Below are 24,443 nucleotides of genomic sequence, written 5' to 3'. Positions count from 1 at the left end.
TGTCAACAAAGGCAAGAGTAAGGATAAATGTCCTCGTCCTTTAAACTCGCTCTTACTCTCTCCCTGGCAGCATCAAATTATGGACTGGAGACTTGAAATAACGTAGTATATATATTTATATGTATATCAACAAAGGCTGCACATTAATCGCCTGTTATCTCGTACTTGTATCTTTATGCTACATAGATATAAGAGGGGACTAAAATACATGGTACCAAAAAAGATTCACCAACTCTTGGGTACAAGTTGAAACCATAGTTCCCCAAATTCCAGAATATTTTTTTAGGATGAAAAATGAAATTTTATAAAATTTATTTTATATGATAAATTGATATTAGTACTATTCTTCTAGACTCTCCTAGGATTATTGCCCATGGAAGAGTTAGGGGTGCACAGAGCCAACCACGTTCCTGCTCCCACCTTCACGCGATGAGAAGAGAGTGACGAGTGTACCCTTATATGCTGGCGATTGCCCCTGTCCCATTGGCTCATTTCATTCTCTTTCCTTGCGGTTATCATCTGTACAATTCACGAAAGTCAGGGTTGAGATAAACCAAATAAACTAATGAAACGGATGTTTGTTGCGGGAACATACTCGTGGCATGGAAGTAGAGGTTGTCATATGATTTCTTCTCTGGTAGTTGAGTGAACAGGGTGAGGTGTGACTTTGACTTTGAAGGCTACAAAATCCATGGTCGTGGGGGTTTCCAGGAACCTCATTGAGGTTGATGAGAGGAGTTCTGGTGGTGGTAGTAGATGTGTTGGAGGTGATGCTATTGTTTGCATATTGGGCGATGGTGGCCTCCAGAGGCAGAGGAGGAAGGTGTCTGCTAACAGAAGTGGCTGTGAAATTGACAGCAACAGTACTTCGCTTCTCCGCCAGTGGTTTGACTGTGGAAATTGGCTGGGGCCTGTGTTCTTGAGGGCTGGGGACGAGGCGGGGCGCTGTGGTAGTGGAAGAGCAGACACAGGGAGGAGTGGGGATCGCAAATAGGTTATCAATCGGGACAACATCCTGACGGAACAAGCCCATGTTTGGCCAGAGGAAGGTCCCTTGTGGCTTGCATATCCTGAACCCACTCTTCATGCTTTCAATTTTTGCCGCCTTGTCCTCTGTTATCGCCAATGCGTTTCTTCTTTTTCTTGGAAGTGCTGGATTCTTTCCTTCTGCACTACTATCTTTTTCTTCTTTATCTGATATTACCGCTGCAGTTTTGTTACTTTTCTCCGTTTCTTTTGCCTCTCTATCAGCGCCTAATGGCGGTGTTGTTGATCCCATTATTAGTAGTGGAACTTCCACTATAGATTTTAGCTTCCCCATCTCTTCCTGCATGATTCATTCATGTCATGTCATCATCAGATACTGCAAAAAGCTTTTTCAAGTTGCAGCTTATAGACTTCAATTAGGGGGAACTGAGTGACTCCTGATGAATACCTCCAGTCCACATAAAGATTGTGCAATTTCCGCAAGCTTTCCCTCAAGTTTAGCTTTCATATTCATCAAGTTCACGTACTGTTCCTGTGCAACAATCCAAGAAATTTTCTAAGAAAAGAGCATATGTGGTGGCAAACAAAATAAGTCAAGTTTTAACATCTACCTTCAATGAATTTAACATAGTAGTATCAAGAGCCAAGTTTTGGCTTGCAACAGAAAATTTTGGGGTGCTGACAAGAGCTAGATCTTCTTCAGTCTTCCTGGTCTCCGGCATGCCCCTTTTTAGACATTAAAAAATGAAAACAATTCGTATTTCGAATCATATACCACATATAAAGACCAATACCAGCAGAGAATAAGTCACTTCCAAGGGAAAAGAATAAAAGGTCAATACTCTTTCAGTTTGGCTATTTCTTCCCTAAGCTCTTTGAGCTCTCTAGCACAAACAGGATTCTGGATGGGGTTATCACCAAGCTTCCAACCTGGAGGTGGAGTCCAATAAGGATCCTGCACCCCAGCCTCCTTCCTGATGTCCATTAAATCAGCACTCTCCAACCAATACTCCATTGCCCCATCGGCATTATGCCGCCTCATGAATCTTTCTTCTCCTCCAGGAGCCACTTTCCCAGCCATGTGCTTCAGCAAATGATCCAACAAACCAGTGTCCCCAATCAGCTTCCTAGCCTCTACTCTCAATGCTGGCCTGAGCATTGGTTTCCGAAACACTGCTCCCTTCTCCTTCATAATCTTCAACATGTTTTCCGCAGCTAAATTATACCTTTATAACATTCATTAATCAATCTCGGAAACCAGCTTTATAAAAAATTAATACAACAAGCTATACGAAATAAATGAACACTAAATAAATAGCTATAGCTCACCTCTGAAAAGACCATCTTTCAATGGAATTCTTGACTTCTCTTCTCTTACTTGGCTTGTAACGAGTAATTTGTTGGTTCTGCGTTTCATGTTTTAGTTTCTTTGGCATTTGGGTTTTGTAGCTTGCTCCATGGACCTTCCTCTTACAGCTCTTCCTATCTGTCTCCTTGTTCTCTTCATCACTCACCATTATTTCTTTCTCGTCCCCTTCATCATCTTCTTCATCGTCTTCATTTCCTTTCTCTTCCTCTTCCCCGTTTACAGTTCTTGGCAAACTCCGTTCCCGCCTCTCCTCCACCTGGGGACCCAAGAACCGAACTTGCTTACGCCGACCCCACTGGACCATCCCTGTAGACTTCAACTCGGACAAGCACAAGCCTTTCGTAGAGACCGCGTTGACGTATCTGGTAACGGTAGCTGGGCTTAGGCTCGGGTTCTTCCCTCTTTCCTGTTCCTTCGAAGAAACTACTATCCAAAAGTTCCATTGATTCCTTTGCACTGCAATTTCATGTGGTAGGATCCTACGATATAAAACATCTCCAGCAAGCTCCGATCCCATTGCGCAATGTTCATCGAGTGAAGGTAACATCTTTGCCAGTTTCCTATAATTCCTCTCGCTGAAGTGAGCATGGAGAGAATACACGCTTGGATACCTTAATGACACGCTGGACTTAGACTTTTTGTTCACCTGGCAAACAACAACAATACAACCAATCGTTAGAACACCAGTTACTAGTTTACAGGATTGAAAAAGTAAACTGAAAACAAATGCATTTCTTTCTTTTTTATTTTTATTTCATTGGGGGAGGACTTGGTAGTTGGTACCATGATAACTCGAACTAACTTGAGTTGGTCTGGGGCGTTAGTGGGAAGCTTGGAGTGATCAATTTCGTAATAAGAGCCAACTCTAATATGAGCTGTAGCATCTGTACCAAAAAAACAAAACCAAGATCAGGCATGCGAGAGACACTGAAGAAGGGACTATCAAATGTGAATTTGAAGTAAAAAGGAGGGCATAAATGCATATGATTGTGTTTACCAAGGGTAGAATCGGGTGAAGAAGGCAGCAGTAGTTGTCTGCCCAAACAAAGCCTCATTGCGGCGCCCTCGGAGAGCTGTCCTTCTTGCCTTTTCAAGTACATGGTCTCCTGCCATTCAAAACAAGACCCATGTCACAACTTTTTCTCTGAACATCGTAGTGAAAATACGATCTGGGTATTAGTTTTTGTACGTGAGCTTTTTTTTTTTTCATTTTCTGTTCTTTATTTTTTTTTTTTTTGGATAATTCATTTTCTGTTCTTTAGCTACGACATGATAATCTGAATTAAAACCAGAAAAAAAATGGAAAAACAATAGAGGTAAGCTAGTGTAAAAGCGCGCTTTTTGTGCGCGCGTGGGAGACAAAGGATTTGCATGTTCGGGCAAAGTGGAAACGTCCCTTTTGGTACATGACGCGTGCAGTTGGCGGTATGAAGGAGGGTGCGTGAGCATGGGTGGAGCGAAGAGAGAATCAACAAAATCAGAGAATAACAGAAATCGGAGGAGAAAGCGTGCAATGAAATGAGAGAGAGAGAGAGAGAGAGAGAGAGAGAGAGAGAGAGAGAGAGAGAAAGAGAGAGAGAGAGAGCTTACAGTGAGATTTGAAGCAGCTACGGCTCCACCATCAAGTTTATGCCAACTTTTCTCCATTGATTTGCAATGCGTTCAGGTCTACAAATTACAAAAACAAAATAACGTTAACTTGCTTTAACTGCATATATATAAAACATGAACAAAAAAATTGTAAAAAAATTGTTGGATCAAATCAAAATGCTTTGAGAGACATTGAATAATAAAGATGCTTGCATGGGGGAGTGAGTTAGGGTTTCCGAGAAAGACTGAAAATGTAAGAATGTAGTTATATTCTAAATATTGCAAAGAAATTAATATTAGCAAAATTTAGAGATTTAAAACAAAACAAAACAAAAAAAAGCTTGAGAAATACTTAAATGAGACAATTAAGCTTCGACCAATGGACACCGATCAAAGCTCAAAACAAGGAAAGCAAAAAGAAAAAAAAATTGTACTACAAGAGTTAAAATTTGGGATGCATTTTTTTTCTTTCAAGTTCATGATCTGAAGAAAAAAAATGAAAAGATCTATAAATATATATATATATATATATATATATATCAAACAAGAGAGAACGGTGTACAAAAATCTCTAGTTACTAAATTTTCTTTATCATATATTTGTTTTCGCAGGGTTTTCTTGTGAACCAAGCAGCAAAACAAACTAACAAATCAAATTGGAAAAACATATATGAAGATGATGTACCTTGGATATTAGATTATAAAGTCAGGCGAGATGGTTTTTTGGGGTGCTAGTTATTCTGAGCTTGAAAGCTAGTATATGAGATTTGGAAACAATAAAAAAGAGAAACAATTGAAACGATCGAGAGAGGAGAGAAATGAAGAAATGATGAAAGCAGAGAATATATGTAGGAGAGAGTGAGTGAAGGGAATTTTTTCTGTTAGTAGTGGAAGGAAGCGAAGTAGCAAACAATGCGTTAACTCAGCAGCGTTTGAGAATTGAGAGAAAAAAAACTGGTAATTTGACTTTTCTGTTAGTAGTGGCGAAGGAAGCCAAGGTGCAAGCAGTGCATTAATGCAGCGTTTGAGAATTGAGAGAGAAAATGCTTATTTATATTTATATTTATTTATCTTATTGAAATGAAATCTAAAGACAAAGGCTTATATAGATATATTGATAATTAAAAATTATTTTTTTGAGTAAATTAATTATAAATTTGATAATTTTAATATTGGTCTAAATTTGAATTGTTTGAGATTTAAATTCTTTCTAATCAATTTTTGGCCTTGAGTTTATTTTGTCAACCTTACAAATCACTAATTTTAAATATATCAATTTTATTTGTAATTGACGGATAACTTAATTTTTTATTTGAATGAAAATAAAAAAATATATATATATTAAAATTTTATTTGTAATTGACCTTGGCTGGCCCTATTGATGGAGTTTGAGAGCAGAGGATAGGAAGGAGACAAAAAAAAAATGAAACTCTAACCTAATAAATAATAAATTTATATTTTTTAAAATATAAATATATATATATATATAAAGTATGTACAAGGCAACTATTATATTATTCATCTCTAAATTTATATTGGATAGATATTTCAAAATTATATTTATTTTTGTTTCCATTATCAAAATTTGATATTCATATTTGGATAAAAAAAATTAAATTTTTTTGTGAAATGTGAATAAAATTAACATCTTTATCTTAGACAGAGGCTAGAGCTAGAGTAAGATTTAGAAACCAAATATTGCAGTGAATAAGTTCCTACATCTTAATGTAACATGTAAGTTCAAAGTACTCAGGAATGGAGATACTTCTAATTGCACTTTATTGTCGACGAAAAGCCTAGTACTTTACAAGGCTTATAAAGTGGACCAATGGTGATCTTGGGCCCACTGCCTTAGGTTTATCATCCGGAATCTACTAATTTCCATAATGAAAATTGGAGATTTTCTATTCAAAACTCAAAACCATTCGGTGTCACCATTTCAATGTGCTGGATTGTTCACGTTCTCACTCAGGTACTTGGCTCTTTTGATCTTCCTTATTGAAATCAAAAGCCGGAGCACATGTTTATATTTACATTAATTCGCCGTTGAAAAACTCCACCAATCTGATTATTTGCAGTAAGAAACTCAGAGGAAAAGTCAGAAAATGGAAAACGTTTTAATTGTAACGTACTGTTCCAATCAATTGTCCAGTAGGAGAAATGATGTTGATTGATCTTTCACTGCAGAGAAGGCAACCTTTTCAGTAGAAATAAACAAAAGCCCTACAATAGGACCAGCTGTCGTTGACAGATAGCATTGGGAAGCCTTTAGCAGCTCCTCCGGTCCTCTCCTTCCATAACAAATATTTGTTTGAAAACATTGTCCCTTTCGCCTTCTTGAATTATTTTTGCCCCCAAACTCAACTTTCCTTTCACTGTTTCAAACAACTTCGGCCCCATATTCACTGTATCAATCTCAAACATCAGCCCAATCTCAATTATACTTATAGCAGAAAAGCTATTCACTCATATAAAGAAGAGGGTTGGTTACCAACTCACCATGGTCACTGATCCTGGATGCAAAGTTGCTGCTTTTCTTTCTCAACTTTTCGGTATAGCCCGTCTTGTGATCATCTTCTCCAGCTTATCACATGTAGTTCAACCTTTTAGGTTAAGCAGGAAGGAAAGCATTTACAAAAGATCAGTTTTTAGTGCTTACGGGATTTGAAGGAGGAAGAGGCATCTGAAGAGGAGGGACTTTGGGTTAAGCTGAGAGGGTTTAGACAGAAAAAAATGGATCCCACCTGTAAATTTGGGTTGGTTTGATTTAGTTTTGTATTGTTCTTTTTTATACTCATGACCCATTTATTATCATTCCTTTGAGGAGGGTTCAGCCCATTCACCCTAACTCGGAAAGAACAATTGGGCTAGATTTTTTAATCCTCGCTCGAGTTTGAACGTACAAGCCCTCATTTTCATCTTGCAAATGTCGGATTTGGAGGTTTGAAACTTTGAACGATCGTTAAATGAAAAAGAAAAAAAAAACATAAATTGCAGAAAGTATTCACATTTCAATGAAATGAGACAATTTTCAAATCTGGTTTTTTAGTTTTCACTTTTCACTTGATATTCCAAGATTTTAAAAGCAATAAATCCAGGTAAAAAAATTTAGCACCAAGAGCATCATTGGCTTGATCAATGATCATTTCAAAAGGTACAACTGCTTCTGGTTAACACCAAGAACATATATATTCTCTCATATTTACATTTCTTTGATGTAATTGTAACCGTGACTTTTGCAAAGGAGAGTTATAAAAATGAGTGTCATCCAATAATTCAGGGATTCTGCCTGGACAGGACCGAAAGGTTCTCTTTGTCTTGTCCGTTTACCAAGCAAGTTAAGTTTGTCAGTTTGGGCCCGATTTCGTAATATATAGTAGTATTTTTCGTGCAATGACAGTGAAGCACCCATATGACTCCAAAGTTTCAACTGCTAGTTGAATGTTCAAACCCACGTGCTCTTAAGAAAAATACAAATAACAAGTGATTGATGGTACAGTTTTTTCTTTTTCTTTTTCTTCTGTTGAAAGCAACAAATCATTGAGATCTTGAAGTCAAGGAAATACTGCTGTAATCAAATCCTTACATTCCATGCTTGAAACTCTACTCTTCTCTTTCCGAGCATAGCTGTGTTAGGAAATGGCGGTTGCTTTGGCAATAACAGGTGCAGATGGGCAATACAACGGTAGGATGACCTTGTTCGTTGTTCTGTCATGTATGATGGCAGCCATGGGAGGAGTCATCTTTGGCTATGATATTGGAATTTCAGGTTTGTCTCCCAAAAGTTATTTGTATAATATATCTTTCTCCTTTGCGTTGACAATTTATGGCTAAATTATTAATCTAGTTTTGAGCAGAAATCTTTTATATTTCTACCTTTTTCCAATTAATATGGCATCTTACATGCCTATGAAATATGATAATCAGCATGAACATTAAAGTCAGTGTGAAAGCTCTCTATCTACTGTCTGTTGGATGCTTAATTGCAATATTTATTTATCTAAACATTAAATCCCTGTCAGACCATCCTTGGCGAAGCAGCAACATTTTGCAGGAACCAAGCTTGAACTTTAATAGTGTCAACCAATTATTTTGCTATAGAAGTAAAGGCTAAGGGGCTTTGCCAAACTTCCAATTATGAATTTTTTCCTCTATATTGCTTGGATGTAGACTAACCAAGCTGACTTCAAGATGAGAACTGCAAAAGACTTTTCCTTATTTTTGAAAGTCTGAACACTCTAAACCATGGAATCCCAATCACAACCTGTATTCTGCAATTCAGATGCTGAAGAATTCTTTCCCAAATTTCTTTGGATTATGGTCAAGAAAAGAAAAGATGATCACTAGTTTATAACCACTATAATAATGGAACGTAGAAAGGACAGACGTGCTAGTAATCGGAACACCACAACTTTTTAATCTGTTGGAAATCACCATCCAAGCAATAAAAGAATGTCCTGTATAATGATGCTGAAACCATGTTAGTCTTTGCCCTTCCAGCTTCTCTTGCCATTAAGTGAAATGGGTTTTAGCAGTTAACAAACATTCAATGTCCTAATTATGCCAACATATCTGCTTAGTCAGTTCCACAAGATCACAAAGCCCATATGCGTATCTCTCTGTTATCACATGGTGAGCAGATGGTTCTAATCCTACAAGTTAAATCATGTTTATTGTCTATTGACAACAATCAGCAGTTTAAAAATGGGCTTATTTTAAAGGCATCTGAATAATGAAAGAACTAAAAGTGGTGGTCCAATCCTAAAATTTTAAAAGTAGAAGGAAAATAACCAGAAGAGAAAAAGGTTCCTGTAAAAATTTCTATGTCATGAGCATTTCTTTTTGGATAATCAATTTCCAAGATATCTTCAGCCATCCAAATCTAGATTGAAGCCAACAGGAGGAGCCAACTAATATAGCAGACAATTATTTTTTCATGCAGGAGTATAAAAATAAATCCAATTATATTCTGTCTGAACACATGAGAAGTGAACTGATTGTATTAATTTATTGGCTCAATTTGTCCAAACAAGAAGTCAACTACATGCCATAGAACCTTGATGTTTTCTTGTTAGTAGTTCTTCAGAAAGTTCCAATGATCTCATTAACTATGTGAAGGTGGAGTGACATCTATGGAGCCATTCCTCAAGAAGTTCTTCCCGGACGTATACAGAAAGATGAAGGAAGACAGCAAAATCAGCAACTACTGCAAATTTGATAGCCAACTGTTAACCTCATTTACATCTTCGCTATATGTAGCCGGGCTTGTTGCTACTTTCTTCGCCTCATCAGTTACAAAAGCTTTTGGTCGCAAGCCATCAATCCTGGTAGGAGGTGCCGCATTCCTTGCTGGTTCAGCCCTTGGTGGTGCAGCTTTCAATGTCTACATGCTGATATTTGGTCGTATCTTGCTTGGAATAGGGGTTGGATTTGCAAATCAGGTATATGCTTTAACAATTCCGTTAGAAAATTGATCCAATTCTTCTGCACAATACGATTCATTAATATGATTCTCCAATTTTTAATTTATCCTGCAGTCAGTCCCTCTGTATCTCTCAGAAATGGCACCACCTAAATACAGGGGAGCAATCAACAATGGCTTCCAGTTCAGTATTGGCATAGGAGCATTGGTAGCTAACCTTATTAATTTTGGCACGGAAAAGATAGAAGGTGGTTGGGGCTGGCGTATTTCCCTAGCCATGGCAGCAGTTCCAGCCTCAATCCTGACAGTAGGTGCACTTTTCCTCCCGGAGACACCCAGCAGCCTAATCCAGAATAGCAGTGATCACGGCAAGGCCAAAGTTTTGCTGCAACGAATACGAGGCACCGGGGATGTCCAAGCTGAACTCGATGATCTCATCAAAGCAAGCATAGTCTCTAAAACCATCAACCATCCATTGAAGAAAATCATACAAAGAAATTATAGGCCTCAAATAACAATGGCAATAGCCATACCATTTTTCCAACAAGTGACAGGCATCAATGTCATTGCATTTTATGCTCCAATTCTATTCAGGACAATTGGAATAGGTGAAAGCGCTTCCCTCTTGTCCTCTGTGGTAACCGGAGTTATAGGAGCCGGATCTACATTCATATCAATGCTTGTTGTAGATAAATTCGGGCGAAGAACTTTATTCATGGTTGGGGGAATCCAAATGTTTGTCTCACAGATGCTTGTCGGAGGACTCATGGCAACTCAGCTAGGGGATCATGGTACAGTGAGCAAAGGGTGTGCTTATTCAGTTATAGTCTTGATATGTATATATGTAGCTGGGTTTGGATGGTCTTGGGGTCCATTGGGATGGTTGGTTCCAAGTGAGATATATCAGCTAGAGATTCGATCAGCCGGGCAAAGTATTACAGTGGCAGTAAGCTTTGTGTTCACTTTCATTGTTGCGCAAACTTTTCTAAGCATGCTTTGCCACTTCAAGGCAGGGATTTTCTTCTTTTTTGGAGGATGGGTGCTCGTGATGACAGCATTTGTGTACTTCTTGTTGCCAGAGACTAAGAATGTGCCGATTGAACAGATGGAAAAAGTGTGGAAGGAGCATTGGTTTTGGAAAAGAATTGTTGGGGAACAGAATGAGAATATCAAAATTCAAGGTGTATGAGATTTGATTTTAACTGAGATTTTCAATCTAATTTTTCTTGCAAGAAGAAGAACATAGAAAACAAGTTTGATTACCAATTCAAGAACTGGAGACAACTTTCTAATTCAAATCTTAAAAACAATCAATGTTTAAATTCTCAGGTTTTAAGATCCCAGAACTTTGGATTTGGTTTGACAATTGAATTATAGGTCAGACCACAGAGCATCTTAACGAAAAGAAAATTTTATTGTTAATTTATTGTAAACCAAAAAAAAAAATGGTTGGTCCCCTTCCGGACTATAACCTGTTCTTATTATGGTCATTTAGGTTTTTCTTTTTTTTATACTTGCAAGTTAAGTTCATCAACATAGTCCTTTTAATTAATGGATCAGGCAATGTTTTCTTTTTCTTTTTTAATAGTTGAAGTTGTCGGAGTTTGAATCATGATCACGAGTTTCAGTATTCTACCAACAATTCAAGTGGCTATTGGCAGATTTAGGCATTGTTTTGTAGGCAACAAACTTGTTGGTTTGTATAAAACGCGGAACTCAATGCGTTATAAAGAGGGAAACTAAATCCATGAATTTCTATATATATATGTTTACCTGACAAAAGATAAGTAATATTCGGTAATAGCTTGAATGTAATGGTTAAACGTTCATGGTGGTTCTCGTCAAAACGAAAAAAGGTTCATGGTTGTTAAAATTTTTGGATAACTCTTGAAAGATAAATCTTGTATTTGTGCGTGCAAAGCAAAGGCCAAAGACTCCAAGTGCGACCTTTCAACCTAAACATACAAAATTCAAAGTAAACGATTTAGTTCAAGAGATACTGTGTCTGTCTCTTTCTAATTAGCTATCTCGCTGCACTCTACTTATACTAGTCAAGGAAGGCTGCTCATTTTAAGCCTTCCATTGTCTACAATCTTAAATATAAACAATCTCTATCAGATCTGTTCGTGAGTGAGCTTGCTGGATTGAGCTATGGCAGTTGGGTTAGCTTTAACAACTGAAGGTGGGCAATACAATGGCAGGATGACTTTGCTTGTTGTCCTGTCATGTATGATGGCTGCCACAGGAGGAATTATCTTTGGTTATGATCTTGGAATTTCAGGTTATATACTTTCTTTTCTCTATCTAATTATCAATATAAAATATGTTTTCTTTCTTGTAGTATCAATCTTACCAATCATAAACTTGTAATCAATTTTGATTCAAGCATGGAAAAATGATTATCTTTAGCAAAAATAAAGGCAATATATGAATTTTAAGGCCAATAAAACTTAAGAGTTTGAAAAATAAATTGATACTTCAGCTACAGAAAATTCAAGTTATCTCATCAAGTAATTATGTAATTGTAAAGGTGGAGTGACCTCTATGGAGTCATTTCTCAAGAAGTTCTTTCCAAAAGTTTACACAAAGATGAAGGAAGACACCAAGATTAGCAATTACTGCAAATTTGACAGCCAACTGTTGACTTCATTTACATCTTCACTCTACATAGCTGGCCTTATTTCTTCTTTCTTTGCATCACCTGTGACCCGTGCATTTGGACGCAAGCCATCGATCCTTATAGGAGGGGCGGCCTTCCTTGCTGGTTCAGCCCTTGGTGGTGTCGCTTTTAACGTGTACATGTTGATATTCGGTCGTGTCTTGCTTGGTGTTGGGGTAGGATTTGCTAATCAGGTATGCACAATAAATTCTCTTCAGATTCATCTCCCTCATTTCTTGTGAGAAATCTTATGCTTAATTTTGGGACCTAATTGTTTATGCCCTAATGCACTTGCTTTACAGTCGGTCCCATTATATATTTCTGAGATGGCACTTCCCAGACACAGAGGAGCAATGAACATAGGCTTCCAATGTGGTGTTGGCATTGGAGTACTTTCAGCTAACATGATAAATTTTGGCACTCAAAAGATCGAAGGTGGATGGGGTTGGCGTATCTCCCTGGCATTGGCAGCATTACCTGCATCAATCCTGACAATAGGAGCACTTCTTCTCCCTGAAACACCCAACAGCTTAATCCAGAACAGCAATAATCACCAAAAGGCCAAAAGCGTGCTGCAACGTATACGAGGTACCACTGATGTCCAAGCAGAACTGGATGATCTCATCAAAGCAAGCTCAATTTCGAAAACAATCAACCACCCATTTCAGAAAATTATACAAAGAAAATATAGGCCTCAATTGGTAATGGCAATAGCTATACCATTTTTCCAACAAGTGACAGGCATAAATGTTATTACATTTTATGCTCCAATATTATTCAGGACAATTGGCCAAAGTGAAAGTGCTTCACTCTTGTCTTCGGTCGTGAGTTCTGGCCTTGTTGGCACTACTGCTTCTTTCATATCAATGCTTGTAGTCGATAAGCTTGGCCGAAAGGCCTTGTTTATGATTGGGGGAATTCAAATGTTTGTGACACAAATAACTATTGGAGGAATTATGGCTGCTTTGCTAGGGGAACATGGTGGAGTAAGCGAAGGGTGTGCTTACTTAGTTTTAGCTTTAATTTGTGTATATGTTGCTGGTTTTGCATGGTCATGGGGTCCATTGGGATGGTTAGTTCCCAGTGAGATTTTTCCACTGGAGATCAGATCAGCAGGGCAAAGTATTACAGTGGCGGTGGGCTTTCTCTTCACTTTTCTTTTTGCACAAACTTTTCTAGCTATGCTCTGCCGTTTCAAGTCAGGGATTTTCTTCTTTTTCGGAGGATGGGTGGTGTTGATGACTGCATTTGTATACTTTTTCTTGCCAGAGACTAAGAATGTGCCAATTGAGCAAATGGAAAAACTGTGGAGGGAGCACTGGTTCTGGAAAAGAATTGTTGGAGAGGTAGATGAGAAGGCTTATACACAAGGGGCATGAAATGTTAAATTAGGTTGAAATTTTATCCTTATTATATATCTTTGTAATGAAGAAATAAGAATTAATTTCGTGAAATTCTTATGAAAAATGAAACTTTCTTGCTTTTCTAAAATAAATTTCTAGGACTCCTCTATAAAATCAATCCTGACACTAGGTGCAATTATTCTCCCAGACACACCAAACCGCTTAATTCAGAAAACCAATAGCCACAAAAAGACCAAACGTGTGCTTCAGCGTATAAGAGGCACCGGTGATCTCATCAAAGCAAGCTCAATCTCAAAAACAATCAACTACCCACTTAAGAAAATCATACAAAGAAAGTACAGGCCTCAACCGGTAATGGCATCAGCTGTACCATTTTCCCAACAAATGACAGGGATCAATGTCATAACACTCTACGCCTCCAATACTATTCAGGAAAATTGGCCTACATGAAATTTCTTCACTCTTGTCTGCAGTTGTGATTAGCGTTGTCAGTACTTCTTGTATATTCATATCTATATTTGCAGTGGGTCGACGAGTACCGTCTATGATTGGGGTAATGGCATCAGCCATACCATTTTCCCAACAAATAACCATCGGAGGGTTTATGACAGCTTTGTCAGGGGGTCATGGTGGATTAAGCAAGGCGAGCGCTTGGTTTTAGTTTTGATACGTTCGATCAGCAGGGCAAAGTATAACAGTAGCAGTCAGCTTTTTCTTCGGTTTCCTAGTTGGACAAACTTTTTCCGGCTATGCTTTGCCACACGAAATCAGGGATTTTCTTCTTTTTTGGGGATGGGTGGCGGTGATGACTCCACATTTGTGTAGTAGTTGTTGGAAAAGAATTGTTGGAGATCAAGTGGATGACAGAGCTTACAAGTTAGCCATATCCAATATTGCTGGTACCAAGATCCAAGCTTAGGGTTAAAATTATGAAATAATAAGAAGGAATAGAGCGATTAAATGCAAAGGGTACGAGTTTTTCTAATGTTTACACTCCGACTACGAGCAAGTCAGCAATCGATGTTAGAAGATATAGAAAGAAAAAAAATATTGACAAGTCAGATATTGACATTAGAAGAAATAGGAAGGAGAAAACACTGAAAAAGCTAAAAAATATGAAATGTTTAGATAATAATTAAATAATTCTATTTATAGTTAAAGATGAGGATTTAGGAGCAGTATAAATTGCTCACGATCAATTTTATTGTCAGAATGATTCGATAGACTAAATTAATTTGAATGCTGATATTTATTCAAAAAATAATAAATTACTATAAAAATTTTTTTTAGATAAGCTGATATAATGATCGAATTGACATAATAATTGTATATGTTAAATAAAGTTGACATATTACATTGATTTAAAATTCATAAATGTTTTTAATTATTTTATAGCAGTCTTTAATATAATAAAAAGATCATTTTAACTTTGAAAAAATGCCCCTAGCACGTATGAAATGAAACAAGTTTAATCCTGTTTTGCAAGAAAGTACATAGAATTAGTTTCTGTTTCATTATTTCATATGGCCAACCCCTTTTGCTCTTCGGGTTCAGATGATTAGGCCAACAATACGTCATTAACAAGGTTTGAGGAAATAAGAATAGTGGACCATTGACTCTCATGGTGCGATAAGACTAGGATAATGTTATCTTCCATCCAATATGTCATCAGATAACTTGGAATCCAACATCCTCGTATTAAAAAAATTAATAATCAATTCTTGACTTTTATTCATAGTTCCACTACTTACAGTATTCCCTTATAATTCAAGATTTTGAAGTGTATTTAATATTGGAACATTTGATTTTTTTTTCTTGTAATCCTAATTTGCCAGGTGTCTTTGCTAGTTAATATAAAAAATTTTCATTATTAATGTATTTTAATAGGTTTTATTAAAAATTAATTTTATAATTTAATTAAAAATTTAATTTTATCTTAATTATCTAAATTTAAATTAATTGAAAGAAGGAAAGATAATTTTCATTAATTTACTAAAAAAATTGGTGAGACTTGTCAAGGAAAATTAAAAAATATATAACAAAAAAATTTTAATATTGAAGCCAATATTTGGTCATGGTGGTGTTCACGCGTGTGGGTTTCAATTTCGAATCAAAAGAACAAGCGGCAGCAGATGAGGCCTGTTATAATCATTGCGACCATCCGAAACATTCTCCGAGAAACTTCCCACGTGGCATTTTCTTATTAGTCGAAACAGTAAACTAAAACTCACTGACCAGTTGTATAACTTTTTAAAAATTGGCTGAAATCTTTAATTTAATTTTGAACTCTTACCTTTCACAACGGCGACATCTCTCGACTTTCGCCATCATCTCCCGCTTCAACTCGCAAAAACAAAAGCTTTTCTTTGATCATCGCTTCATTGAATCTACGCCAAAAGGTAATCCTTTTTCTTTTTGCTTTTTCCCTAATTAGGGCATTGCGCGGATCACTGAAAAAGATTATGTATCAATTCAGCTTTGATCATTTTCTCTTGTTTTTTTGGCAGTTATTTCGTTATTAAATAATTTCCCGTTTACGTTAATCGGAAGCGATGCCTTCAGCCATGTCGCAGCGGTGGCAAGAGAAGGCGAGTGGTTTCATTTCTTCGTCAGGTGCATTTTAATCTATCATTTCTTCATTATTTTCTTTTTTTTTTTTTAATTTTTTCTGTTGTTGCCACAGCAGCAAGTTGTTTTTTTTTTTTTTATGTTTTTATTGCAGGGGTGAAGCTAAAGGAAGCTAGCCAAACGGCTGGAACTTTTGTCGGAGAAGTTGCCAAGGATGCGAAAGGCAACGTGGCTGACATGGCGGAACGAGTTGGTTCCATGGTCAAAAGCCGTTGGGCGGTTCTCCTGCAGCCGGCGACAAGACATGTTGTTCAGGAGAGTTTTGTTTCGGCTGCTGCTACTACTGGAACATTTCTAAGGAAAGGCATCGGCGGGACAAAAGACAAGGTTGCTGTTGGTAAAACAAAAGTTGAAGAGGTAATTTTAGCTCTAAAAATTATTTAAATTAATTTTTTTTATAAATTTTCTTACTTGGTATATTATTTATCTTGTTCACTGTATTAAACTACGTTGTGAGAGAGGGGAGGATTCAAAACTTCGACGATTCCTCTTTTTGGTCTTTCATATAGTCGATCCCAGGGTTATGGGATATAAGGCTTAGTTTGTTGTCGTTGATGTTGTTGATGTTATTGTAAGAGACGAGAGTAGAGGCTGTCATGTAAATTTTGAGGTTTCCTCTTTCATGTGGGATAGCTGTGATGTAAAGATCTCCTTATTATGGTGTTATGCTATTCCTCTCTTCTTCCGTGATTGATCACTTATTTTAATTGAGATTGTTTGCTTTTCGACTGTCTCTTTCTGTCTGGCCTCACTTCCCGCTTTGTGGATTGCCTTTCGCTCTCTTCTTTGCTCTGATAGTTAGGCTGGTGTTCATATCAAAATTTATGTTGTGCTACAGAGATCTCCTTTTTGTAGCCTACGAAAGGGGTATATTTTGCTTTGTTTTGCAATTGGGCATTACTTCTGTAATTGCAAAACTTCAAGTAACTGATGAATTTTGGATTTTAGTGCTTTTCCGCGTTATTATGGTATTTGGTTGATGTTGTGTAGTTAAAAATGCAATCTATTGATGCTTAATACAAGTCATTAATAATAATTGTCATTTTTAATTGTGATAAACTAGGCTAGTCTAGGCTTCTACAGAAGGTATGGTCAAGAATGACATATATATGTATTGGTGAATCTGTTACAGGTGGCAAAAAAGACGGCACAGAAAAGCAAGACAATTTTGACAGATATAGAACGATGGCAGAAGGTATAGAATTGTGCGGTTGACTTTTATTTTTGTTGTTTGCTTTTATAACTTTTGTCTACTTACATGTACTTTCAAGCTTCTGAATTCTTATTATGTGTTTTTCATTTGCAGGGTGTGGCCAGCACTGATGGTAAGTTTCTTTATCTTGGCCAGTGTATTTTCCCAAATGTTGACTCCTTTTGGGATCCTTCTTATTTCCCTCTTTCTGACACCGTTGACACAGTTTAAGGTACAAGATTTTCTATGATTGTATCAAGTGATAAAATCTTTAATTTTTTAGATTCAGGTGTAGGAAACTGCTTTAAATTGGAATTCTTGTTTCTTATTTCCCTAGCACTTGTGCAGCTCTTAATCCCTACTCATCTTGGGAAAATGCTTCTGATTTCAGCTAGTTTAAGTTTTAAAATGCTTTAGTTTTATCATTTTTACAGATGTTTTAGTGCCAACGGTTTTTTTTCTATTGCATTCCTGTGCTCTCCTATTGTCTTAATTTTCGGTTCTTCTGTATGTCCAACATTTCACTTATTAGCATTTTCTGTGAAAATAACATTTGTTTTAAATTGGTTTCTGATTGACTTAGCCAACTACAGGGCAAAGGTTTTTGCATTTTTCTTGTCATACTTGCTTATTGACTGATATACTATGACATAGTGATGATTAAATTAATTACTCAAGTATTCTATGGATATTTCCGGCAATGCATAGTGTTAACCACTTATCTTTTCTTTGTCCTCAGTATTTGGTGTTCCTATTGAGGTTACTGTGCAACGGCAGCAATCCAGCAGGCCCATTCCTCTTATATTGGTGAAATGTGCAGATTATCTAGTATTATCAGGTGAATCAGATGAAAAATTTTGGTACTTAATTAGCAAATGTTACTGCAATATACATTCTTTTCCAGAAGGTAACATTTTTTTTTATTTTTTATTTTTTACTTTTAGGCCTAAATTCTCAGTACTTGTTTAAAGCTGAAGGAGATAAAAAGGTCATTCAGCAATTGGTTTCTACATACAACCAAGGTATCTTGCATGTTATCTTCTAATATTTGATCGGTAGTTATATCTTTTTGGGTTGCTTGACAATTTGTTGTCATATGTATATCACAGATTGCAATGCCTCTATACCAGAGGGGCTGAATCCAATTGATGTAGCTGCTCTAGCCAAATATTTCATTGCTAGTCTTCCTGAGCCATTGACTACCTTTGAGCTTTATAATGAGCTCAAATGTGCCCGTTCTAGCATACATGCTATAAGAAACGTATTAAAGAAGCTTCCTAGTGTAAACTACATGACTCTTGAGTTCATAACTGCATTGCTGCTTCGTGTTAGCCAGAAATCAGTCCTTAACAAGGTAGGAGTTACCTCTCTCACTGACTCATACATACATGCATCCCCTGTAAAATTTGATTGAGTGAGGTTGAACATAATTGTAAAAGCGTTGGGACAATTAATATGCAACATTACAGCTATGAAAAATAAGCCCATGCTAACAATTAGATATTAGGAAGAATGGTAACCTGCATGTGAAGCTAAGCTTCTCATAGCCACGAGAAAATGCCTTCAAGCCATCTTCATACTTGTCAATTTCGTTTAATATTCTCTTGTATTGTGCATACCTATATTGGATAAAATATACAAGGTAATCAAATCTTACAAGGTATTCTAGATATAAAACAGTAAAGTAAAAATGAAATATAGAGAAAAATAAAAAATTGAACAAAGACAAAATAAGAACACTGTCTCAATAAAAGATGAAAAACAAATAATACAAGATTTATTATTTTTTATAGATTGATTCTACACTACACTCAAATTAATTTTCATCTATCCTTATTTTTTTATAGTACTTAAGATATTTTTATGAAACAAAAGTCAATATTGTTAAGAAACATTAATCGTAAAGAAGAGAAATTATTTGATATACTGTTGAGTTTTTTTTATCTCCACAAGTGGGTTAAGAAATTAACACATAGTTTTTTTTAATGTACTTTAAAGCCTAAATGATATATATCACGTTGCTAACTTCATTTGTGAAATTTAAAAACTATATTATCAATATATTTGATAATTTTTTCTTGTAAAAAATATAAGTTTATTTTTTTAATTAAGAATGCTCTAACATATTTTTGTGTTTGATAGTGAAAAATATTGATTAATTGTGTGCATCTTGTTGAATGATCAAATACAAGTCCTATTAAAAATACAAGTTTGGGAACAATGAACAACAGCGTGAAAGGAAGAGGTGCTAAGGTAAGTTTCCATGATAATATGAAAGAAACAATGAGGCAGAAAAAGAAAGTTAAAACAAATGCATGTCGGTCGGGTATCTACAAGAAGGAAAATAAAAATTATTAAAATAGCATATGGATGAAAAATAATGTTATAGTTAACTATGATAATAGTTCCTAATTCAAAGTATCATGTAGTAGACAATAGGCTTAGATATTTACAAAAATAATCTATCTATAGGGGTGTAAGCGAAGATAATCTATCTATAGGAAAAGGAAAATTATTTGAACAGCATATGAATAAAAAATAATGTTATAGTTAACTCTGATAATAGACCTTAATTTAAAGTATCATGTAGTAGACAATAGACTTAGATGTTTACAAAATAATCTATCTATAGGGGTGTAAGCGAAGAGAGCTTTCAACGAACTGTTCGTGAACATGTTTGGTTTTTGTTCATTTATGTTCGTTTACTAATCATAACAAATGATCTTGAACACCAATTGTATGTTCATTTATTAAACGAACTGATCACAAATAATTGTCTATTCGTTTATTTATGTTCACGAACAAGTTCGTTTACGATTCATTTAAAGATCATTCGTTTATTGTCCGTTTGTTTGATAATAATAATAAGTTAATAACAATATTATAAAAAATTTAATGAAAGTTATTGAATGTGTTTTTGATCAAAAATACCTTCAATAATTCTTTCTACAATTTTTTAAGAGGATTATTGAAACGTTTTCGTTAAAAATGCCTTCAATAATCCTTTTAAAAAATTTTTATGAAAGATTATTGAAAGAGTTTTTGGCCAAAAACGCTTTCAATAATCCTTTCTAAAAATTTTTTTTATGGACTATTGAAAGTATTTTTGATCAAAAACATTTTTAATAATCTATTTCAAAATTTTTTGTATGGATTATTGAAGTTGTTTTTGTCCATACAAAAAAATTTATTGAGGGAATTATTGAAGGTATTTTTAGATAAAAATGCCTTTAATAATCCTTTCCAAATTTTTTTTTATGGATTATTAAAGGTGTTTTTGGATATAAATGCTTTCAGTAATCCCTCTTCAAATTTTTTGTATGGATTATTGAAAGCGTTTTTAGACAAAAATGAATCGAACACATATGAACGTGAACATCCTATTATTTAAACGAACTGAGCTCGAACACAATTAACAAATTTCTATCAAACATGAATTGAGCTTGAACAACTTAAAAAATAAACGAACAAATCACGAACATATGTTCATTCGTTCATGTTCGATTTATTTATAACCCTATCTATCGATTGAATTTTTTAGGATTATTGAGATAAATAAACTAAATTATTACTCTTTTTAAAAAAAAATGCAATGTTCACCTGAGGTTTCAGCATTCTATTAGTTTTGTGTGCAAAAGATAAAATAAAAAAATGATAGTTGATTTAGACCTTTTCAGACATTACAACTTGAATTGCATTGGCATTGGCAGATATGGTTGACATGAGTTGGAAGGTTGTAGACGATTCGACAGATATGGTTGACACGACTTGGAAGGTTGTGGATGATTTAGCTTCCTAAGTGTCAAAGAAACTAACTTCCTATATGAGGACATATTTTAGGTATTCTATCCTTATTCTAGAAGTCTGTCTCTCAACAGTCCTTATCCAATTAATTTGTTTTGTAAATATATATGGCACCATAAGGAAGAAAAGTAGATATTAATATCCAATATTTATCAGTCTAATAGAAAACGATTCTCAAAAAAGCTCATCCTCAGTTCATAGCTGAATTTCACCAACAAAAGCAGAAAATTCAACTCCGATTACAATATAAAACAACTTGAGTGTAAATTGCAGAATAGATTTTTTATAGTTGTAAATTCTATTATGTAGTTTGCACTGAGGTTGCTTGAACATCTTATTATTTAAATGAACTGAGCTCGAACACAATTAATAAATTTCTTACTGAACACGAACTGAGCTCGAACAGCTCTAAAAATAAACGAACAAATCATGAACATATGTTTGTTCGTTTATGTTTGATTCATTTACAATCATATCTATCTATTGAATTTTCTAGGATTATTGGGATAGATAAACAGTTTGCACTCAGGCTGCTTTATGTTGTAATCGAAGTTGGACTTTCTGCTTTTGTTGGTGAATTGCAACTATGAACTGAAGATGAGTTTTTTCAAGAATCATTTTCTATTAGACTAATAAATATTAGATATTAATATCTGCTTTCTTTCCTTAGGGTATCATATATTTACAAAAGAAATTTGTTGGATAAGGACTATTGAAAGACGAACTTCTAGAATAAGGACAAAATACCTGAAATATGTCATCAGACAGAAAGTTGGTTTTTGTAACACTTAGGAAGCTGGATCGTCCACAACCTTCCAAGTCGTGTCAATCATATCTACCAATACCAATGCAATTTAAGTTGCAATGTCTGAGAAGGTCTGGATCAATTATCATTATTCGATTTTATGTTTTGCACTGAAACTTCAAGGGAACATTGCACTTTCTCCTGAAAAGAGTAATAATTTAGTTTATCTATCCCAATAATCATAGAAAATGCAATAGATGGATCATTTTTGTAAACATCTAAGTCTGTTATCTACTACATGATACTTTGAATTAAGGTCTATTATCAGAGTTAACTATAACATTATTTTTCATCTATATGCTGTTTTAATAATTTTTCTTTTCCTTCTTGTAGATACCTGATTGGCTTGCATTTGTTTCAACTTTCTTTTTTTGCCTCGTTGTTTCCTTCATATTATCATGGAAACTTACCTTAGCACCTCTTCTTTTCACGTTGTTGTTCATTATTCTCGAACTTGTATTTGATCATTCAGTAAAATGCGCACAATTAATCAATATTTTTTACTATCAAATAAAAAAATATGTTAAAACATTCTTAATTAAAAAAAATAAACTTATATTTTATTTACAAGAAAAAATCATCAAATATATTGATAATATAGTTTTTAAATTTCACAAATAAAGTTAGCAGGTGATTTATATCCTTTAGGCTTTAGAGTATATTAAAAAAATTTAGCTGAAAAAAAGTAAGTGTGTTAATTTTTTAACCCACTTAAGGAGATAAAAAAACTCAACAAACAATATATTAAATAATTTTTCTTCTTTGAAATTAATGTTTCTAACAATATTGACTTTAGTTTCATAAAAATATCTTAAGTACTAAATATTTGAAATTAAATATAAAAAAATAAGGATAGACCAAAATTAATTTGGGTATAGTATAGAAGCAATCTATAGAAAATAATATATCTTGTATTATTTGTTTTTCATCTTTTATTGAGGTAATGTTCTTATTTTGTCCTTGTTCAATTTTTTATTTTTCTTAATATTTCATTTTTATTTTACTATTTTATATCTGAAATATCTTGTAAAATTTGATTACTTTGTATATTTTATCTAGTTATAGGTATGCATAATATAAGAGAATATTAAAGCAAATTGATAAATATAAAGGTGGTTTGGAGGCATTTTCTCGCAGCTACAAAAAGCTTGGCTTCACAAGCAGGTTACCATTCTTCCCAATATCTAATTGTCCACATATGCGAAAGTTATCATTGAGATCTTGCAAACCTTAATATTTTACCTTGTACTACATGAGCAATAATTTGGTTCCTCCTACGCATCACAGATAGGCAAAACCAACTTGATAGTCAAAATGATCTCCACTGAAGTTTTCATGGACAATTTATTTCTTTGAGGTCGTTGTTAGCTTGCTCGTTCATGGTCATTGTGAACAAAATGCCCGTATAAAACAGTTTCTTGGTTCCTTCATAATGCAAACAAATTATCTGCAGTCATGGGCATAAAGTTGTTATCCAATAGATAAGTTGTGCCTATTAACAATTTTTAATGGTTGTTTATCTTCCAACAGATGGATGCCCGAAGACTTGCCATGGAAATGGCGCCCGTTATCATGTGGCAGAAGGGTCAGCAACCAGAATCTTGTAGGAAATACTGGAGTCATCCACCTAAAAGTCCTTCAAAGGGTAGCATGGATTTGACCCCTGCTTATAGTCCTAGGGACATGCTTGCAGGTACGACAGTCTTTGCATATATCACTGTATTTCGCATGACATGCCAATAGGACTCTGACTCGATATCATTCAGGGATAGCTAATACCTAATAATTTATTTGCTATTTTTTAATCACAGGATTGGAAAGCTAAGTGAAAAATGTTACTGTGTTGTTTTAGATAGTTAAAAAGAGCGCTTTTCCCCCTTTCTTTCTTGCTTTCTTTTACTTGCATTTCTAGGGCCCCAAAACCTCCTTTGGATTCCAAAATTTCCCCAATACATGTTTGTGTTTTCGGTTACTAATGGTTCCCTCTGTTGCTTTGGCCCTTCTATTTAATTGGATAACGCTGCATCAACTTATGCTGGTTCTGAAGAAATGGTGACTAAAAATGTTTTCATACAACTGGAAGTTTCTCATTTTCCTTCATCTTGTATGTGACTGCAGATGATGGAGAAAATATGGATGCTTCATCCCACATTCCTTTGGATGATGGCATGCCAGTTGATTTTGGTGCCATTGAGGTTATTCAATGCCTCATAGAACAACACAATCCAATATTCACAGATGCTAATGAGACAGTCTGGAGATGATCGAGATGAACCCCTTTCCTCATGCCACATAAAAGGTTCCCGGAAAAATCAATCATCTCTATGGATGAAATTCAAAGTTTGGTGAAGATGATTGTTGTGCAGTAGTGGATATTTTATCGGCAGCCAAATCTGGTGAAGCACTTGCATGTACATTTTAGTAACACAACTGTATTTGGAAAAGTATTCATTGTGCAAGTCTATTATGGAATGGTGATGAAAATGAAATGATTTATCCAAAAAAAAAATGAAATGTGCGTAAAAGCGACTGCTTTGAATGCAAGGTTTGTTTTTCAGTAAAAACAGAGTAAAAGTTAGTTCTTTGAAGGATGGATGATATAAATAACTATATTCCGAGCGTTC

The 24,443-nt window shown here is 35.1% G+C and overlaps 4 protein-coding genes across 4 annotated transcripts; 3 read left to right on the top strand and 1 right to left on the bottom strand.

Annotated features, from left to right (window-relative positions):
- Positions 1–295: 295 nt before the first annotated feature.
- Positions 296–4,003, bottom strand: LOC111303907 (protein DYAD-like). The gene is made up of 8 exons (XM_089765243.1): positions 3,947–4,003; positions 3,354–3,462; positions 3,140–3,240; positions 2,317–3,002; positions 1,830–2,213; positions 1,599–1,713; positions 1,436–1,519; positions 296–1,327 (listed from the first exon to the last, which is right to left on the bottom strand). Exons 1-8 carry the CDS (start codon positions 4,001–4,003, stop codon positions 563–565), a joined length of 2,301 nt encoding a protein of 766 aa, XP_089621369.1. The 3' UTR covers positions 296–562.
- Positions 4,004–7,472: 3,469 nt separating this feature from the next.
- Positions 7,473–10,857, top strand: LOC111314493 (hexose carrier protein HEX6-like). The gene is made up of 3 exons (XM_022915921.2): positions 7,473–7,714; positions 9,064–9,386; positions 9,483–10,857. The coding sequence occupies exons 1-3, from the start codon at positions 7,585–7,587 to the stop codon at positions 10,554–10,556; spliced, it is 1,527 nt and encodes a 508-aa protein (XP_022771656.1). The 5' UTR covers positions 7,473–7,584; the 3' UTR covers positions 10,557–10,857.
- A 606-nt stretch (positions 10,858–11,463) lies between these two features.
- Positions 11,464–13,480, top strand: LOC111314488 (hexose carrier protein HEX6-like). Its single transcript, XM_022915910.2, has 3 exons — positions 11,464–11,648; positions 11,898–12,220; positions 12,329–13,480. The coding sequence occupies exons 1-3, from the start codon at positions 11,519–11,521 to the stop codon at positions 13,403–13,405; spliced, it is 1,530 nt and encodes a 509-aa protein (XP_022771645.2). The 5' UTR covers positions 11,464–11,518; the 3' UTR covers positions 13,406–13,480.
- Positions 13,481–15,635: 2,155 nt separating this feature from the next.
- On the top strand, positions 15,636–24,383 carry LOC111314466 (putative Rho GTPase-activating protein At5g61530). Its single transcript, XM_089766149.1, has 10 exons — positions 15,636–15,789; positions 15,898–16,003; positions 16,113–16,375; positions 17,151–17,213; positions 17,325–17,343; positions 17,950–18,048; positions 18,155–18,232; positions 18,320–18,564; positions 23,350–23,512; positions 23,938–24,383. The coding sequence occupies exons 2-10, from the start codon at positions 15,943–15,945 to the stop codon at positions 24,081–24,083; spliced, it is 1,137 nt and encodes a 378-aa protein (XP_089622275.1). The 5' UTR covers positions 15,636–15,789; positions 15,898–15,942; the 3' UTR covers positions 24,084–24,383.
- Positions 24,384–24,443: the final 60 nt, after the last annotated feature.

Source organism: Durio zibethinus, chromosome 9, assembly GCF_047325235.1.
Source record: "Durio zibethinus cultivar Kanyao isolate XHJ-2024 chromosome 9, ASM4732523v1, whole genome shotgun sequence".
NCBI lineage: Eukaryota > Viridiplantae > Streptophyta > Magnoliopsida > Malvales > Malvaceae > Durio > Durio zibethinus.
The sequence above is the reverse complement of the archived record's forward strand: the minus strand, read 5'-3'. Positions and strand labels throughout refer to the sequence as shown.

Bases quoted from the DNA above. Each gene is read 5' to 3' on its own strand.
- LOC111303907 (XM_089765243.1), bottom strand. From the start codon at position 4,003: ATGGAGAAAAGTTGGCATAAACTTGATGGTGGAGCCGTAGCTGCTTCA. The intron at 3,241-3,353 runs GTAAACACAATC...TTTTTGGTACAG, and splicing joins TTCACCCGATTCTACCCTTG to ATGCTACAGCTCATATTAGA. The intron at 3,003-3,139 runs GTACCAACTACC...GTTGTTTGCCAG, and splicing joins AGTTAGTTCGAGTTATCATG to GTGAACAAAAAGTCTAAGTC.
- LOC111314493 (XM_022915921.2), top strand. From the start codon at position 7,585: ATGGCGGTTGCTTTGGCAATAACAGGTGCAGATGGGCAATACAACGGT. The intron at 7,715-9,063 runs GTTTGTCTCCCA...AACTATGTGAAG, and splicing joins CTATGATATTGGAATTTCAG to GTGGAGTGACATCTATGGAG. The intron at 9,387-9,482 runs GTATATGCTTTA...TTTATCCTGCAG, and splicing joins GGGTTGGATTTGCAAATCAG to TCAGTCCCTCTGTATCTCTC.
- LOC111314488 (XM_022915910.2), top strand. From the start codon at position 11,519: ATGGCAGTTGGGTTAGCTTTAACAACTGAAGGTGGGCAATACAATGGC. The intron at 11,649-11,897 runs GTTATATACTTT...GTAATTGTAAAG, and splicing joins TTATGATCTTGGAATTTCAG to GTGGAGTGACCTCTATGGAG. The intron at 12,221-12,328 runs GTATGCACAATA...CTTGCTTTACAG, and splicing joins GGGTAGGATTTGCTAATCAG to TCGGTCCCATTATATATTTC.
- LOC111314466 (XM_089766149.1), top strand. From the start codon at position 15,943: ATGCCTTCAGCCATGTCGCAGCGGTGGCAAGAGAAGGCGAGTGGTTTC. The intron at 16,004-16,112 runs GTGCATTTTAAT...TTTTTATTGCAG, and splicing joins TGGTTTCATTTCTTCGTCAG to GGGTGAAGCTAAAGGAAGCT. The intron at 23,513-23,937 runs GTACGACAGTCT...ATGTGACTGCAG, and splicing joins TCCTAGGGACATGCTTGCAG to ATGATGGAGAAAATATGGAT.